The sequence below is a fragment of the Colossoma macropomum genome, unplaced genomic scaffold (genome assembly GCF_904425465.1).
Source record: "Colossoma macropomum unplaced genomic scaffold, Colossoma_macropomum, whole genome shotgun sequence".
In the NCBI taxonomy this organism is placed as follows: Eukaryota; Metazoa; Chordata; class Actinopteri; order Characiformes; family Serrasalmidae; genus Colossoma; species Colossoma macropomum.
Genome location: NW_023494803.1, coordinates 28176996 through 28195717, shown reverse-complemented (window position 1 = coordinate 28195717; position 18722 = coordinate 28176996). Strand labels below are relative to the sequence as shown.

The 18722-nt window shown below is 38.3% G+C and overlaps 1 protein-coding gene across 2 annotated transcripts in view; it reads right to left on the bottom strand.

The window, feature by feature from the left end:
• The window catches only part of ctbp2a (C-terminal binding protein 2a), a 46473-nt gene extending 31049 nt beyond the window's left edge, over window positions 1-15424 (bottom strand). Inside the window, exons 1-4 of one of the 2 annotated variants that reach the window (XM_036593662.1) lie at window positions 15259-15424; window positions 15073-15156; window positions 7786-7868; window positions 1427-1588 (exon numbers count right to left, since the gene is read on the bottom strand). In XM_036593662.1, coding sequence (XP_036449555.1) covers window positions 1427-1484 — 58 coding nt within the window. In that variant the 5' untranslated portion in view covers window positions 1485-1588; window positions 7786-7868; window positions 15073-15156; window positions 15259-15424. Of the gene's footprint in view, window positions 1-1426; window positions 1589-7785; window positions 7869-15072 lie in introns of both variants that reach the window. The other variant, XM_036593663.1, reaches the window with a different exon arrangement.
• Between the last annotated feature and the right edge of the window lie 3298 nt (window positions 15425-18722).

Genomic DNA, 18722 nt, shown 5'->3' with positions numbered 1-18722 from the left:
ACCCTGACCTCTTTTTTTCCCCTGACCCTACAAACAAATCTGGCCCTTTTAACGGAGCCCATTTAACATGTTTGATTTGCTGATAGGTTTTTACATGTTTACATGTTATGCAAAATGAATCTCCGTGGACTTTCCTGTGAGTGATGGAGTAGTCTATAAGTCTCTGAAGGCACATTCCCCCTCCCCGGTTTCCGAACTGCAGCCCTAATTGTTCTGTGCAGAGGGGAAAACAGAGTTTGCCAAATCAGACCTCATCCACTACTTACAGAGGGAGGATCAGTGGTCAAGTATATAGTTTATACAGTCATAATATCAGGCAGTTAAAATGAGCCAAACCATTATAGTCTTTCACTGGAGCGGATGGAAAACACTCCCAGAGTTTAGAGTTGGCGTGTACGTTTATATCATATGTTTAGCCGTTTACGATCTTAAGATCTCATTACTATATCTAGAGCAGTTGAGAAGGTGGGAAAAAGACTTTTAAGGAGCTTCAAAAAGAGTTTCGTCCAGCACACACATACACACAGTCCGGTGCAAAATTCAGACTTAATTTCTTTTATTTCCAGTCAAAACGAGGGGGGAAAAAAGCAGAAAAATTTATCTGAAAATTATACAGAAGCTTCAACAACTAAATATAATAGTATTTAGTATGCCTTTACTACAGCTTCACTTCCTTTCCTCATTCCATTTTTTACTTCTTGCATTCGATTTTGCTAAAGAAATCTGCAGGATTATTGATCTAGACCTCTAAAGTTCAGTCTTAGATGTTGGTTGCATTTTCTGCTTGTCACAATCCAAATAATTCCAAACATATTCAATGTTGTTGAGCTTTGGACTCTGGGGTGGTCAGCTCACTGTTCTGAAAACGCCAGCAGCTTCTTTGATAAAGTTGCAAATTTTCTGCGTTTTTGTCTGTTTCCTTTTCTCAGTAATGGCTTCTTGACATACACACATCCTTTCAAACCCACAGCATGGAGTTCTCCTCTTTATGGACACTTACCTTGTACCTTCACTCATTGGTCATTTTATCAGATCCACCACATATGTGCACTTGAAGACCACCACAGACAAGATATTATTTGCTTTGTGGACCACTCAGCAGCACGTACACCAACACAGTAGTGGCATGGTGGTGTGTACTGTGCTTGTATGAGTGTATCTGGAACAGCAGTACTGTTCTGGTTTTCAAAACCCTGTCACTGTTGAGTTGAGTCAAAATATCCAGCTAGCAGTGGTCCTGTGACCACCAATGAAGCGCTAGAGGATGACTAATATAATCTGTTCACAGAAAAAGATGAGCTACAGTCTAACTGTACACCAGCAAGTGTCTAATAAAGTGACCAATAAGGGTGAATCTGTATTGCACACAATACAAAACCCCTCAAATCATTATAAAAATTGAACCACTTCTCTAAAAGAATCTTACCTTCACAGATTCTGTCGAGCCTTTGGCGTTTGACTTTGTGTTTGTCAAGCAAAGCCATCTTGGTGCTGCAGACCCCTTCCTCTTGGCTAGCTGTACACTGGGCTAAGCCACAGAATACTACTGCCCCCTCAGTCCGCTGCTGGGCATACCATCACCTCCCACCTGTACACGCACACACAGATGGGTCTCATTCAACAGATTTCCATTCAGACAGTTGTTTACTTAATCACTAACACTCAGGACGGGCCAACTGGACAGCTGCAATTATTAAAGCTTCCCACAAGAGGGAGCTATATTGCTATTTCAGCATGATTCACCAACTTGTGAGTTTACAAAGATTCAAGAAGGCACTAAATAATCTTTATGTTCAATGTTATAACATGCAAAAACTACACCTGTTCTTTTTTGTTTTTTATAAAGTTGTTTTATTTGTATTCTGTGCACCCATGTTTTTAAAGAACTGTACACAAACACATTAAGGTCTGTGTACAAAATGTATTACCTGTAAAAATGGGCAGAAGTACATTGCATAACTTGATGTCTGAATTTTATCTGCACTTTTGTCCATTTTTGTAAATAACAGTATGTAGTGCAGTGTCAGAAATCACATGCGCAAGTTTATTTGAGATTACATAAAGGGTAATTTCACCTATTAATGAATGCATAATTTAATTAGTAAGATGTAAACAAAGTCATTCAAAGTGATTTGAATAAGTGAAATGCTCTGTTTTAGAGAAGTCAGAATTGTTCACAATGGTAGTGATAGGAACCAGATATCTAAAGAGTTTAATACCTCTAAAAGCTCATTCACAGAAAGGTTTTACATGAAATGGTTAATGAATACACTGCCTGATGCAGTGTTTTAGGGCAGTTTTGAGAAGATTTTGGCCTAAAACATAATTTCTTTAAGATACATGCTGGGTGTCCTAAGGAAAATAGTCCCTAAAGAAAACTTATTCTGTAATATTTTCCACAGATTTGCCATTACAAACACTACCTATAAATTTACAGAAGACACGGTAGGTTTACTGGCGGGTTTGGATAGTAACTAAAATGGCTATATTTGTGTCGTAGACGTCACTCCTGGTTCCTTTCACCACCACTATAATGAAATCAGTCAGTAAGTTTCTCTAGAATGCAGCATTTCACAGCAAACCTTTTTTTACATTTCAAAAGAATAATTATACAGGATTTTTTGGAGAAAAAAAAACTTCTATTTGAAATAACTACTTCATGAGCTTTGAGGCAAGGGTGATAATTTAGCTATACGGTTGGCATGATGCTAAGTGGTGTACATAAGCTTCCATTACTTGCTAGCTATGTTAGTGTCATAATTTGAGTGCAAGAAGTAAACTTTGTCTGGGCTGATCCACCACATCTGGGGAAAGACTGCAGAAATTGTTTGCCAAACTTTCACTCAGAAATTAGCTTTGAGTTTTGAAACATAATGTGAATACTATATTGGAAACATCACGTTTTATTAATAAAAAATGAAGAGAAGCCGATCAAGAAGAAAAAAAAGAATGAGACAAACAAACCCCATACTGAGCCAGACTCTCTCTCAAACACATGCACAGCCGGTGATTTAAGATTTTGTGCCCTCTCAGTCAACCTGAAAGCGATCACAACACACACCCCACATGCACTCCGAAATACTAAACCATTATACAAAAGCATGCCTCAATTTCAGCCATTATGCCAGAGGCCAAATATCAGTCATTCAGACCAGAGAGTGGAGGCACTCAGGGCACCATAATAGAGCTTTTTATCAAGGCCCTCTGTCATCTACATAAATAACAAACTCAGTTCCTCTGAATCCCCTGCTGTCTGACTCCATTTCTCACCCGCTCCCCACATTTCAGTCGCAGACTGTACGCCATAAACTCATGAGCCTCTGGTATCCATTATTCCTGCTTTTGACTGCATTACTTTCATTTATACTACACTAGTGTGAGTAACATCACAACCTAGCACAGCGAACATCACTGCACACCAGCAAACAAAATGTTATCAGCATAATTTTAAATAATTCACATGAAAATACTAATGGTGAAGCTTTCAGTCCTGTCTATTGAATCTTCTCTCAGTCTAGCTTCTGTCAATCTCAGCATGCACAGAACATCTTAAAGCTCAGATGACACTAATGGAAAACAAACAGTGCACCCTATAATTAGATGAAGGCTGCATGCACTACAGGTGCACATCTGACACACACACACAGAAACACGTGTTCTTCTCCAGTGCATGTGTTACTTATTTTCACTCTTGTGACAAAATCCTGCGTTTCAAAAATAGTAGCTTTATAGGAGTTTATAGCTTTAATTTACAGTACTGCGCAAAAGCCGAAGACCACTCTACATTTTTATAAATTTCCAGACAAAACAGCCATAAAGTACAATTTATTCATTTTTCACCAGACACTTCAGAGAAGACTAGATGTAAAATAATCCACTTGCATAAAGAAGATGAAAGTCATAGTAAATCAACAGTACCAAAACTTGAGTTAAAAATTATTAAAATATATAATCTAACAACCACACCAGGCCTGACAGACCACCAAAACGGGCACCATCAGATAAAAAGCACTTTAAACTTTAATCTGAAAGAAGCAGGAAAAAAAAAAAAATCAAGCTCCACTCCTGCTCTTTCACTCTTTCAGACCTGAAACAATCTACAGGTATTTCTGTCCATCAATCCACTGTGAGAACTCAACACTATGGGTGAGAAAAGATGTGTAGCGGTCAAGAGAACATTACTTAACAGTTTAAAAATTTGCAAATGAATCAAACAAAGTTCTCTGAACAATGCACTGACCATCCCAGAGTCCAAACTCAACATCACTGAATGTGTTTGGAATTATGCGACTTGGGAGAAGCAGAAACTGCAACCAACTTCTAAGACTGAACTTTGGGGGACGTGGAAAAATATCCCAGCAGATTTCTTTGAAAAACTGAAAGTGAGTCCCCTGAAAAGAATGGAATTTGTAATGAAGGCAAAGGGTGGACACACTAAATACTGAAAAATGTGATTATACATTGAGCTGTTGAGGTTGTGTGAAAGTTTCTGTTAAACACACGTTGCAAAAAAGCAAAAGTACTTAAATGGTTGTTCTGACTGGAAATTAAATAAATAGAACATGGTCTCTGACTTTTGCACAGTACTGTATGCTACTGCAATGAGACTTTATTCCAAAAAAGACCTTTTTTTACCCAATGTAAAGGGTAGTTGGCATTTAAAAATGGCATAAAAGAGAGGGAAAAAAGACAAACAAGGCTATATGGCAGTTATGTTGTACTGAATTAAGCTGCTAAATGACGAAACAAAAGGCTAAACGCTAAAAGCTAAAAAAGAACAGTAAAAGCAACACTCATACACACTAAGTAAACACATTCAGATGTGCAGATTACCCAGTAGGCAGTGTGTCAGGATTCAGAACCCTTCTCAGATTCTCAGCTTGTTAACACCTCCTAACAGGCCACTAATTAGCAGCGGGGGACCTCACAGCTCAATCAGTTAAATACACCAGTGTGCGCTGCTCAGCAAACGTTACAAGTTAGAGGCACAGGAGGGGAGCAAACCTATCAACACAAACAGCCAGCAAACACACAGGATCAAACGAGTGAAGTACAAAGAAAGTTCAAACAAAAACATATCTGTAATGTGGGACGTTCACTTTCTCTAGGGTATGAAGAATCTCAATATGAAAATCATTACTGGTACAACAGTATCACCTCACACCATACATCTACCAAAGGTTTACCCAACTTTCCCCTTGAGCCAAATGTAGCGGATTAGCCAAGACATGTATTTTTAAGATGTGCTCTTTTGTCTATTTTTATTACTTAACAGTTCAGTGAGGTTGGTAAGGTATATGTTTTCATTACTAGTTAGCTACATTAGCTTTGCAGCTTCAGTCCAAAACTTAAAGATGCAAACATCAGACATGACTTGGCTGACCGACTACATTTGGCCAGGAGGATAACTGCAGATGAAGTCCCAGCCTGGACATATGGTTTTCAACTTGCTAGCGAGCTAATTACATTAGCTAGCTAGCTAAAGTGTTGGCGAAACACTGTAAACAAAACAGGTTACCATTGTTAGAATGGTAGCTCACCAAAGGCATTAGCTAGTGTTAACTGCTCCTTCAAAATGGTTAAGGTTTGCTTTATAGTTAGTTCCACAAACATGTTTAGCCAGTGTAAATAGTTTCTTTAAACTAAAGCACTAAGATTAGGCTTAGGGATAAGGTACCCCCAATCACATTAGCTAGCTAGAAAAAGTGAAAGATATCCAACTTTATGTAATTATTTAACATGTCTTCTCTGGAACAAGTTACTTGTGCCAACAAAATTTTATCTAATGTTAAAGGAGAATTCCACAGTTTTTTTTCCCAAGATTTCTGCATAATTAAATGGTTAAGATGTAAACAAAGTCATTCAGAGAGGTTTTATGTGAAATGCTTTGTCACATTTTTCAGTGGTGGCAATAGGAACCAGTTGACTCTTTGCTGCATGGCAAAATAGTCCTTGAAGAAAAAACATTTTTTCCCAGATTTATCACTATTTTACCATCATCAACATTACATTTAAAACTCAAAATACATATGTAGGTTCACTAGTGGTTTTACTGATAAATAAAAATAGCTATATTTCTGTTGTAAACATCATGACCCCTGGTTCCTATTACCACCACTCTGAATGACTTGTTTACACCTCAAGTAGAGGTGGGCAATATGATATTGTATTGTTATCATGACACACAATATACTATTCTAAGTATATTGAGGGCATTGTTAGTAAAGAACACAGCACTGACAACTGCATGTTTCATAATTAGTTGTATTTGGATTTAATTCAGTGCTTTAAGTCTAATGTTGAATAAAAATCATTGTGCTAAGAGTTTTTAATGCATTGTGTACCATGTAAGTGTCTTAAAATATCGCAATGATATTTTTGCCCTCTCACCCACCCCTAATCTCAACGACTGAATTATGAAGAAATTTTGAGAACCCCCCCCCTTTTAATGTGAGCTACCTCAACAACACTATAGACAGTCAGTTAACACAGTTAGTTTGCTAGCCAGCTGGCCAACCTCCACCCAAGCTGGGGCTTCTTCTGCCAAAGCAGAAGCTTTGCCCACCGTGGGGCTCAGTCTGCAGGGCTACAGCTGAACATCACTGAAAATGTCCCCTAAATAAGTTTATTACAGACATATTAATTTTAATAAAGAAAAGCTGTATTAGAAAATAACTTCAATGAAGAGAAAAAGTGTTCAGATAACTTCAGTTAATTCAGACAACCTTCCGTCTTGCAAAATGCGCTCATCTGTGAGAGACTGGAGCGTGGGAGTGCGGGCTGGCATCGCCAGAAGAAGGGAGAAGACATGCTCAGTCCAACAGAGAGACATGCAATCTGAACATGAAAACACAAGAGGAGGGCTGGAGACACTCCTCTAAAACTTTTCCTTAATAGGCATATCCTTTATATACACATGAATAGAATCTCAACTCCCTTCCAACATATCAATGCCATTTGAGAGAAAAATGAAACCCATTACATGATATTAAAGAAGGAAGAGATTCATTGCAGTCCTATTGTCAGTTTACACCAACTAAATGTTAATGAGCCGTTTGGGTATTGTTAAGAGGCTAAAGTGGTGATATTTTTGAAATTACAGCTTCGAATGGAAATATTATCAATGTCGTTTATATATCTCAAAGGGGTGGGCAGGAGCTTTTCAGAGGAGACAAAGAGATCACCTGTATCCACTTCAAAGCCATGTCTGTGTTTTAAAGTGCTCTCTCCCACAGAGCATGAATTACAGCTGTCCCATTCACCAACCTGCTGCTTTGATTTATCTGCACCTGTGAGCATGTGTCCGCGCGAGAGAGACAATGATGGCTCCGCTGCGTTTTGTGATTGATATGTCTGAGCCCGCACTTCCTGTGGCTCCCGAGTGTGATGCCGCACTCGGTCCTTTTAGTCTGTGGGTAATTTATTATACTGTTTTACAATACAATGTCATAGTTCAACATTAAATACTTTGCAGAAATGATAACTGAGCGCTATTCATTCTGCTCTGCAGATATTTCATTATTTCCACACATACTTGCAAAATGAATATGGACTACGGACCCTGAAACGGGTTTGTTGCCACTGATCATATTTGAAGTGCTTGACATTTTGAAAGAGCTCAGCATCGCTTTGTTGAGTTGCCATGTTAAATATGCAGATCCTTTTCTCTCTCAGCACTCCGTCTTCTGAGGGAAATCACTGCAAGCATGAATCTTAAACAGTGGTTTTTATCCAGGAACCTTTGAAATGCCATTGCCAATAAAGACCTGCTGCAGACTCCCTCACCTTCTTTAGGGCGTCAAGTGAAAAGCCGCGATGTCCACGAGCCACGCCCAGTGCAACACCTCCTCCAGCACTCAGCCGCACGACTGCAGAGAGACAGAGTGACAAATTCACCTTTCAGCACAACAGACAGAAGCTTAGAATGTGCGTGTTTTACTGAGACTGATACATATTAATGTGCTCACTCCTTCGCAGAACTGACCTTTTGTTTTAACTCTGCAGGGAAACATTAGAAAGAAAAAAAAACTTTTTTTTAAATGAAAGCCTGAAACTGGGAACGCAGGGTTTAAATTAACTCATGATTACTTTACCCTCCTCCTACACAGTGCAACTCTCTGTCTATCACACTGTCTTTCACCCCCTCACTTTCACTCACACCAGCACTCGACTGAGACAACGTAAAAGAATGTATTCAATTTTAAATCCTGTAGCATATTAAGAACAAGATGCATCTGCATGTTCTTACTTGTTCTTGATATGTAAATTAAAAGCCATTAAACAAGCGTAAACAAGACCAGGGAGATATTTCACAAAACATGTTTTTCATTTAAGCCTTGACAGCAAGCTTGAAAGGTAAGGGACTTTCCTAATGGATAATCAAGCCTCACTTTAGGCTTGAGTTATCCAGCTTTACTGAGATTTTACTGAATTGGCATACAAACACAATATGGTGATAAAGCCTCCTAGTGATATTCTGTATTAACTGATGTTGGTTTATTTTAACTCTCTCTCTCTCTACGACCTGCATAACAAAGACAATGTCAAGTAAAACGGGTCTAAGCCCCCTTGAGCAAGTCAGTGGCGACAGTGGCAAGGAAAAATTCCTAAAAGCAAGAGGAAGAAACCTTGAGAGGAACCAAGACTCAAAAGGGTAACCCCTCCTCCTCTGGTCAACAGCGGGTAGCAAACAACAATGTGTTGTGGTATAATTAGACGGTACAATACCACGTATTCTTTGCTAAAACTGATTCAATATATTTTCTTTAAAAGCGTTTAAGCTTTAAATTGAGCTTCTTTAATTGAAACACTTCACTTGATTAGCATCTAAGGGTGGGTTACACCAATAAGGATAAAGCTTAAACTGAAATCTAATATTTGGTGTTAGGCTTTAGATGAGTACTTATAGCGCTTCTACTGTAAAACTGCACCTTACAGAGTGACATACAGAGCGTTTTTGTATTAAAAATATTATCGTTCAAATGACTAACTGGTTTTGTGTATAATTTAAGCAGTCTTCTCAGTTTTGGCTAAACCCCTTCCCGTGACACCAAACCTTTCATGAAGCTAGACCGTTTAAAACATCTGAATATTTTTGTATCAAAAACAGCTGTGTTAGTTTTACTCAGTATGAAAAAAAAAGCATAGAAAATGATTAGTGTCGAGGGTAATGCTGTTGCTGTTTATTTAAACTGCCGAATCCATCAGGCAGACAATCGAAATGAATGGCAGGTTAAGGTTATAATCACAGATTAAGGCTTTAATCAAAACATTTTTAATCCATGCTTAAACTTACACAACTTTAAAATACAACCTAGATTAACAAATCCTTTGTTAGCTCTAAACTCATTTTTTAACTGGATTTTTTGTTTGCCCGATGTGCCATAATAACTGTTTGGAAATTTCACTTAGAATCGTGGACATTTTTAAAATGTCAAATCTGAACATTTTCATTCTTTCCTCATTTTCTTCAGTTTTGTTTTAGTAGTTTCCAGGTTCCAGAATGGTGGAGCTCCCTGTTAGCAATAGACAGCACCACATCCAGGGGCAGTCCACAAATTTCTGGGTTCTTTGATCAAACAATGACAAACAAAGCTTATACAGGAACGTAACTTTACTGTACACTCTAACAGCGTGCCTACTTTTTACAGCTTTTTAATCTAGACCCCCTGAGGGCCCCCTCCTGGTAGAGGAAAAGGGCAGGAAGTTGCACTTTTCCCCAACATGTGACCTCCCAACCACACCACACATTTAATAGGTACGGTGCAGCAGGGTTAGGTGAGGGCCTACACACTACACACCAAGTTATTTCATTTGTATTACACTTAAAGCAGACATTGTCTAAAAAAAGCTTTACAAAAAAGTCTTGATCCCCAACATACAAGCCAAAGAAGACAGAGGAAAAACCACATAGGCGAGCACTATACTCTACACTAATAAGAGTCCTAGGACAAGACTCTTAACAGTACCTCTGTAATATGATTCAATTATATGTCCTTCTGGATAAGAGCACCTACCAAATGTGTAAATGGAAATGTAAAATTCCTGAAGAGCATGAGGACGAAACACTGAGAGAAACCAGAGGGACCAGAACTCTAAACGGCAACCCACTCTCCTCTGGGCAACACCAGATAGAGGAATTATCATTTACAAAAGTAGGAATAAACAGAGGCACTCCCATCATACAGATCTGTGAAGCTATGCACACGGTATGTTTCATTGATTTTCTAAGTCAACACATCCTCTACAGAGAACACATTTCTGCACATTTTAATGTACAATTACTGTTTATTTGCTAAATTTAACATATTGGAAAAAATAAAAAATAAAATACAACAGTGCAAAAGTTATAGCATATTTATATTTTATTTTTTCCAGTCTGTTGAATTCGGCATATAAATAGAAATTGTGCACTAAATTTAACACAAATTTGTTCCCTGTAGAGGACATGTTCATTTATTGCCACTTCGAAAATCAACAAATTTGACCAAACTTTTGCACGCGAGGGTACAGTTATGGAGACGGATGCTAAAGGCGCAAGTAGTTTGACCAAGTGCCTGTAGTTTTTGGAATTTGAATGAGACAAGGTCTGAAAGATTGACTCCAGGGATAAAAGATCAAGACCATTATAGATGGCTTAAGTATCAACCACAAAAGACATGTTGCTTAGCCTGACCCTCCTGTGGTTCACTCAGGGCTGTTCAGCTCCTCCTGACTGAATGGAAGCAGCATGGCACTGAGCATCTCCATCTGTCTCTACATGCAGGGGTCTGCTGGATCTGGCCCTTTTTCCTCATCTGTGTCTGTGTGTGCATGCATGCAAGTGCAAGAGCGAATATCAAAGAGACAGTTCAAGTCTATTACCCTAGACTCATCACATTCAGAGCTCAGGGAGAAAAATCAGAGCCATCAAAATAATTTTCCAGAGCTATGAATGACATTAGGGCTGAATGTTTCCTCTTGGGCCAGATGCCAAGCTATAATTTCATACCAATTACCTCTCTGTAAAGCAATATTAAAAATCCTTCACATTGAATTCCTCTTGCCTTTGAAAAGATCTTGGCATATTACTCTGGAGAATACTGAACAGGAAAAAAATGAACATGCACAAAATATGTTATTAGAAATTAGGTGAATTACTAACGTTCATAGTTGCTGTGTAGCTCAAGGGTCTGTAAAATTCACACTGCACTCACCTCCTGTTCACTATAAAACACACTGCAAAATCTTTTGAATGCTCTGTAGGGTTAATGGAGCTTTTTAACTTTAATAACCAAAAAGGGCTCTTATATTAACACTGATGATGAAAATAACTCATCACTGAAAACCTGCACTGCTTAATTACCCTCAGTGGACTTTTAGAAAACATCTGTGATGAAACATTGACATAAAGCACATTTATTTCTCCTCCACTGTTCTTTTATCTGTGCTTTGGCTATGGCAATAACAGAAGAGAAGGCACCTAGCACCTAAAGACAGTGTACGGCCTGAAATAAAACTGTAAATGAAAAATGTGTCGAAAGTAAATATCTATGGAAATGTACATTTTGAACGTGTGAAACACCAGGATAATTACAGGGAGCATAACATCTCCCAGAAGCATACGCAGCATAACTATTATTATATGTTGGAGAAATTATTCAAATACAAAACTGGGGGCGTAATGATACAAACATTTTGAAGTTTAACACCATGGTTAGTATTTGAATCAATTTAAAATGTATTGGTTCTACAGAGCTTTTATGGCAAGGGGCAGATATATTAAAGTTTTCAAATATATTTTTTTTAATGCTCTAAAAAATATAAACTCCAGAAATTGCACCCACTAGAAATGTGAGTACATATAGCATAATACACACCCAGAGGCCAAGGCCAAGTTAAGATTATTGACACTGGTTCCCACAAAAGATGGCAAATGAGACACCCTTGAAAGAGATTAAAATCTGTGCTGGCAATACACAAAATTGAAATTACTATACGATATTGAAATTATTAGAGATGCAGTAGGGCTGGGCAATATGACAATATATATCATTATCGTGATAAACTGTCACAATACCATACAATATGCTTTTCTGAACATACTGTGCATATCATCAGTACTTGTAGGTGTACACTGGTCAACTGCATGCTTTATTATAAAGAGAGCAAAATTAGTCCCATTTAACTGGATTTAGTCCAAATACTGAATAAAAATTATTTTATTCACAGACTTTTTTTTTAAATGAAACTAAAGTTTCTTTTTTCTCTGTTCCAACTGATCAGGTGAGACATATCATGTAACGTGAAAATTTCACAATATTATATTTTTACCATATCACCCACCTCTAGGACGCACAATGATATCAGACTGATATCCATATCCGTGGAAATTTTCCTAAAACATGGACTGATATTTCTGATATATGGACTGATTTGACTGATATTTCAAACCAGTGTTTGATGATGTATTTATTGTACTCTGGCAGAGTGGGCCGTTTAGGTGATGCTGGGCTACTGCACTAAAATCTCCATTTTACTCATTTTACTGCATTTGTAAACCCCTACAAAAACATTTTACCTTTCACCAAGTTGGTAATGCTAATCCAGATGGATCTAGTCACATTGTATATATGTCTATGCATCAGCATCGGTAGGTATGAACACAAAAATATTGGATATACCCTTCAGCCCACAAATCTCATGTTGGTGCATCCCAAAACTTATTATACCCTGTTTTGAAATTATTACTCCCCCAGTCAATCATTACCACAGCACAGAAAATGATGTAGTTGTATCTGGGCCGAGAATAAGTTTAATTCAAGTAACTCGGCTTGCGCTGCAGCAACACTCGTCACAAGTGAAAATGGCCTTCAAAAAATTTGCATGGAAATACACACAAATAAACCAGTGGAGGCAGCACAAATTCTGTCCTTTCATGCCTGCAGATTGGAGTTTGCTGGTCTGCCCCCCACCAACCTGAATAAGAGGAAATCATAAATATTAAAGTGCGTTTTCCTGTCTCAGTGATAGTTTATGTCCATCTCGTGCTGTCATGTGATTCTGTGTGTGATGTGTTACTGCCTCAGGGATGGTGGAGAAGGCGGGGCGTATTTACAGATGGGACTGGGAAGAGGGGGATGTGTTCAAAATCAAGGTCACCTGTCATTTCACCTTAACATGTAACGGTGAATATGTAACAGCCCGTAACAGTACCAGATCCCACATGCAAGGAATAGAACACTCACTCCTCAGGCTATGTGAAGGAAGTGTTTACCAATCAGCTTTTCTTAAGGGACTTCACAGCAGACTGGTCAACTGTTATTACTCAAGGTTATCAGACCAATTAAATGTATTAAAATGTCATCAGTCCTGTATTGAAAACCATAGCTCGCAGTGGTGCTGAGTATTTTTCAGGGACATCTCACTGAACAGGTGATCAGACGACCATAGAGACAGTAGGAAACTGAATGGATATCATGTTTATGTGGCCAAACTACACGTCACCAACAAAAAGTCATTTCCCCACTCATCTCTAAACACACAAGGGTGGTCCCTATAAGTTAGTAATAGATGAATAGTAATAATCTACTGATTACTTTGATGATCAATTTAATAATCAGTTTTTTTAATGTCAAACAATAAAATAGGCTATTATAAGGAACTATGCATAGCTTTTTAATTTCATTATTCCAAAATACTTTTGGAAAAAAAATAACTTGCAGGCCTTTAAAAGACTATGTGTATGTGTGTGTTTGTGTGTGTGTTTGTGTGTGTGTGTGTGTGTGTGTGTAGACTAAACAAAAATGTATATAAATGTGTCTATCAGGCTCTATCTTTTATAGCTTCTTGCTTAAATCTATGCATCATCATAATATCTCATCAATGTCGAACCATTAATAAGGTCATTTTAATGCATGCTAAATGCAGAATCCAGAATTAATCTAGAACTGAGTAATTGAGTTTAATCTATTAATTAATAATTAACTGTGGCAGCATAAAACACACAAACCTATGCCACACTCTTCCCTCGCCTCACACTTGACACTGAACTGGATCTGGTATTGTGGGCTCTACAAGGAATCCACATCTATAATAAATCCATAGCTTAAGCACACAGCAAACTCCCCTGTGTTGAATACAAACTCCTAGTGACGATTTAACAAACAAGCTGCTCTTGTAAGACTTCAGTTTAAAGGAATACTTAATGTTCAGGAATGTTCAGAGGCCAGTCACCCAAAAAGATTTGGGTTACACTGACTCCCAATGCCATTAATCTACAGTGGCCTTGTAGTAACAGTGCACAACAAAAGAAGCAAACTTTTGCACCAAATATATTTTGGTCAGTCGACCGTGTCTGAGGTGGAAGACGAAATCGTGTGCATTTGATTTCAGACTGAATGATCTCTTTAAGTCCATGTGGACTCAAATGAGCACAGTTGTAATTCATTCAACACTGTGGATAGTGTGGATCATTGGGCTGTGCACTTAAAAAGGCTTTAGAATTCAGTGCAGGGCACAGGCGAGCTATTCAAGGTCTGCCATTATTCTTGGCCAAGTCTAACCTGTTGTGGCAGTGTTGCAGTGTTGTTTTAACTCTATTATCGTTCGAAGACACCATAGACACAACACGTTTTCTCCTTATGGCACTCGAATATGTCGAAAATGCTTTCATGCACAGCTCTGCCACTCGCAAACTGCAGGCTTTCAAGTAGTGATTTTTGGACAGTGAGACTCTAAGTGCCCAGCTAACCCCCAAACAGCGTACTGCGCCCCCCCCCCGGGTCCCGTGTTTTCATGGCGCAGACACAGTAAACGAGAAAACTGCACACGGGCGGTCATGCACCCGCCTCAATATAGTCAAGGAGGGTGAAGTTGGCTTCCAATTCGCCAGCTGCTTCTTCGAATTTGCCCGTTCCACCTTAAATGGTACAGCGGTTACAGTTTGGCGCGTCGGGCACCAGAATGTAACTGCTGCACCATTTAAGGTGGAACGGGCAAATTCGAACAAGAAGCTGACTTCAGCCTAGTTTATAGTCACCCAACAGTCACCAAGTCAGCGTGGTTTAAATGAACACTTCAAGTTGGTCTTACCTCAGTCACGGATGCCTTTTCAGCCTTTTTCAGGGCCCAGTTGGTTCCAAACACGTCTCTCTCTCTACCTTACTAACAGTCCACCTACAACAATAGCGCGCTGTGTTAGGGATTATGCTAACCTGGGAAACGACACAGAAACTTCACCCACTGACACTGTGAAAGTAAAAAAACAGTGATAATGACCCGAGGAGAACCGGGCGGTTCGGATTTAGTACTGCGGTTCGGCAGTTCGCAGTCAGAGGGCTTAACAGGCAGCAGTTTTGGTCGGTGTGATGGACCTGGCTGCGACGCTATTCTTTTGGCTGCTCGGTTTCATCTTGTCCACTCGCAGCGGAGGCACTGAGGGGAATGTTTCTCATTCTTCTCTCTCTCTCTTTCACGAAGAGGCGGGGCCTAACCACTTTCACCAGTCTGCTCTCACTCAACGAGCTTTCAGACAGCTCAGCCTTCAAATAGATGGTGTGAGAAAGTTTTAGTACACATGTACCTCGGTTCTGGCAGGACATAGTTAGTGTTGTGTGGTGTGTGGTGTGTGGTGTAGGCAGTGTTGGGCAAAATACTTGAAAAAGTACTGATGGGTGAAAACTGAATACACTGTATTGAGTGTATTCAGTAATGTGTTCAATTACAATACATAAAAAGTAACATATTCAGAAAACTTTAGAGAAAAACAATTAGAGAACGTTACATCTCGGTAAGGCAGATGGGAAAAACTTTTTAAAGTTAATTCATACTGGTCATTGCTGTTACTGCTTGGCAGTTTTCTTCATGTAATTATTCTGATACATTTCAATTAAAAAATCCCTAAACATTTTTAAAAAAACTTAACTTTTTTCATACGCCCTGCTTCGGTCCACTGCTATTCTCCCCCTATAATCCCCTTGAGCAGGAGTCACTCGCAAACACGCCCACTACCGAGGACATCGTTAGTTTGATCATCCCTCAAAAGAGCTCAGTAAAACTGAGATTAATAACTGATCATCACATTGATTTATCAGTCTACTCAGGCTTTAGCAGAGCTCAGTAACACTGAGATTAATAACTGATCATTACATTGATTTATCAGTCTACTCAGGCTTTAGCAGAGCTCAGTAACACTGAGATTAATAACTGATCATCACATTGATTTATCAGTCTACTCAGGCTTTAGTAGGATGAAAGCTTTAAGTACTGTTTACCTGAAGCTGACAGTTATGGTGGTCTACCAGTACACATACACACACACACACACACACACACACACACACACAGAAGAATCAGAATATCAATGCACCCGCCCTAGCCTTAGTGTGGTTCAAGTCCTTTAGCCCTTTCAAGTTGGACACTCACAAAAACTATTCCCGAATGTTATTCATTTCTATCACAATTCATATTAGAAGTTGTCTGTGAGTTTTTGTAAACAGAACAGCTTCCAGTACAGTTTGTGACGTGCAGTCTGCTCTGTGGTTTTATCAGTTGCTGTTTTAAGTTGATGGCAGTGAAACCCACTGTCTTAGATTATGCATGCTCATCGGAAAATCCCATGCTGTCTTCATTTACGTTGAGATTGTTTGATCTGAGATGTAAATGGCACACGCTAAACAAGTGATTCAGTGACTGTTTTAAATAGGAGGCACTGGAAACTATCCCTGCCATCATTTTAGAAAAGGACAAGTGACCTCTTTTTTCTTTTTGAACAAGAAATGTAACAATATCTACATAGTATTTCTGCCTCAACCAATACTAAAGCACTAAAGACTCCTAAATATTTTTCGTTTTAAAAACTTTCTATTTGATTGTTAATTATTTGAATCCCTAGCAGTCTTTTTTCACTGTTCTCACTGGACATTTTTATGTACATTTCATTACGTATATATATGTATGTATTTATGTGTGTGTGTGTGTGTGTGTGTGTGTGTGTGTGTGTGTGTAAAAATCATTATAGAAAGGATTTTAAAGCAGGGCCCTGAATATGGTGTTTTAGCAATGACTTAATACAATAACAACTTTTGTTGAAATACTTTCTTTTTGGCAGTTAGCTGTAAGGGCAGAATGCTAAACACCAAACCACCTGATATTCCGGATTAGCTGGAAAGGTCTGGTGAAGTCTAGCATTGCAGTTTCATTACGATGCCTTGCAAAAAAGGGGGCTTAAATTGCCTTAAACGATAAAGAAATCAATTATGGGAAACTTTGACACCGACTGAGTGAAGAAGGATGGAGAAATGGAAACTGGTGAACATTTCTTCTACAACTCGAAGGGCATGTCTCGATGTTTTGTAAGACATCAATCAACAGAGCATTTTCATTATTAGCGCGATGGTTAACTGTAGACGCTGCAGATGGCTGTCTATAACTTGTTTACATAGTGTCTTCGAATTTAATTTTATCCGATTTTCCAATATATATAATATATATATTATTACTAAGCTAATTCTTTATTTTTCCGTTCTCTTATTTTAATCTGTTTAAAAACTATTTGGCTGACACTCCTGAGACACCTCCCACCTTTTCATCACCGCTATCCCTGAGGCCCACAGGGTGAAGAGGGTGTTTCAGTGCCCTCTAGTGGAAATGTTTCAAAAATACATATGAGCTTAAATTGTATTCTGCAAACGAGATAACTGTGTTGAAAACATTATCGTAAAAAGGATCAATAAATCGTGGAATCAGCGCAAAAGAGTCAAACCTGTAGTTATTATTATATACCTGTAGTTAACATTATGCGGCAGGTGCACACAGCACTCTGACAATCCCTACAGAAAAAAATCTTACTGCATTTATTAAGTTCTGTGCAGACAGCATGACGTTTGAGGTGTGTGTGATAAAATAAGGTTTCAGTTTCGCTTTTGCTGTTAAAAATGACAGAAACAAGCTGGCTTTATGTGCATACGCACTCACCTGTAGGTTATAGTTTTCTTCTACATTCAGACATTTTAAGGAAGATTCCAACGAGAGTAAAAATGTTCAGTTCGAAGTAAACTCCACACTGCTTAGAGAGAGAATAACGGGTTATCAATATGCTTGAATTTAAAGTAAAAAAGTACTACAAAACATGAAATTTGACGTGTAAAGATCCAACTCTAGATGTTGATATGTAGAAACCTAAATCTAATTGTAAATCGAATATTTTACAAATAATATTTTATAAGGTTAAAATTCTAAATATTACATATTTGAATTGATTTCTCAGTAGTACATTTAATTGTGAGGTGTAGATTTTTTTCTCACAAAAAGTAAAATTCTGACATGTAAAATTTTTTTGGTAGCAAACAGCATATTCACCAGTAGAACACAAATTCGAACGTATCTAGTAATGATTAGAATTTTAACACGTCACATCCATGAATTGTCCTTAGTAGTAAGATCTGAGATCTTACATTAAAAAATAATAGTCCTAGTAAAAATACTTGTAAAGGTTGAATTTTGATTTTTTACATGACATCGTTTATAATACTAATGACATTTCACTTATTCAAATTAAATTTTATGATGTCAGGAAACTGGATTAAAATAAAAAAAAACTGCGATCGTGGCGGCTTTTATTTTGATCACTGTAAAAGATCTCGAACCGGATGTGACGGGTCCATATTCGGCTTGTTGTCCCCCCTCCCTCTCCGTCTCCTCCTCCTCTTCGCTCTACTATCGTGTGTGTTCAGCCGGATCAC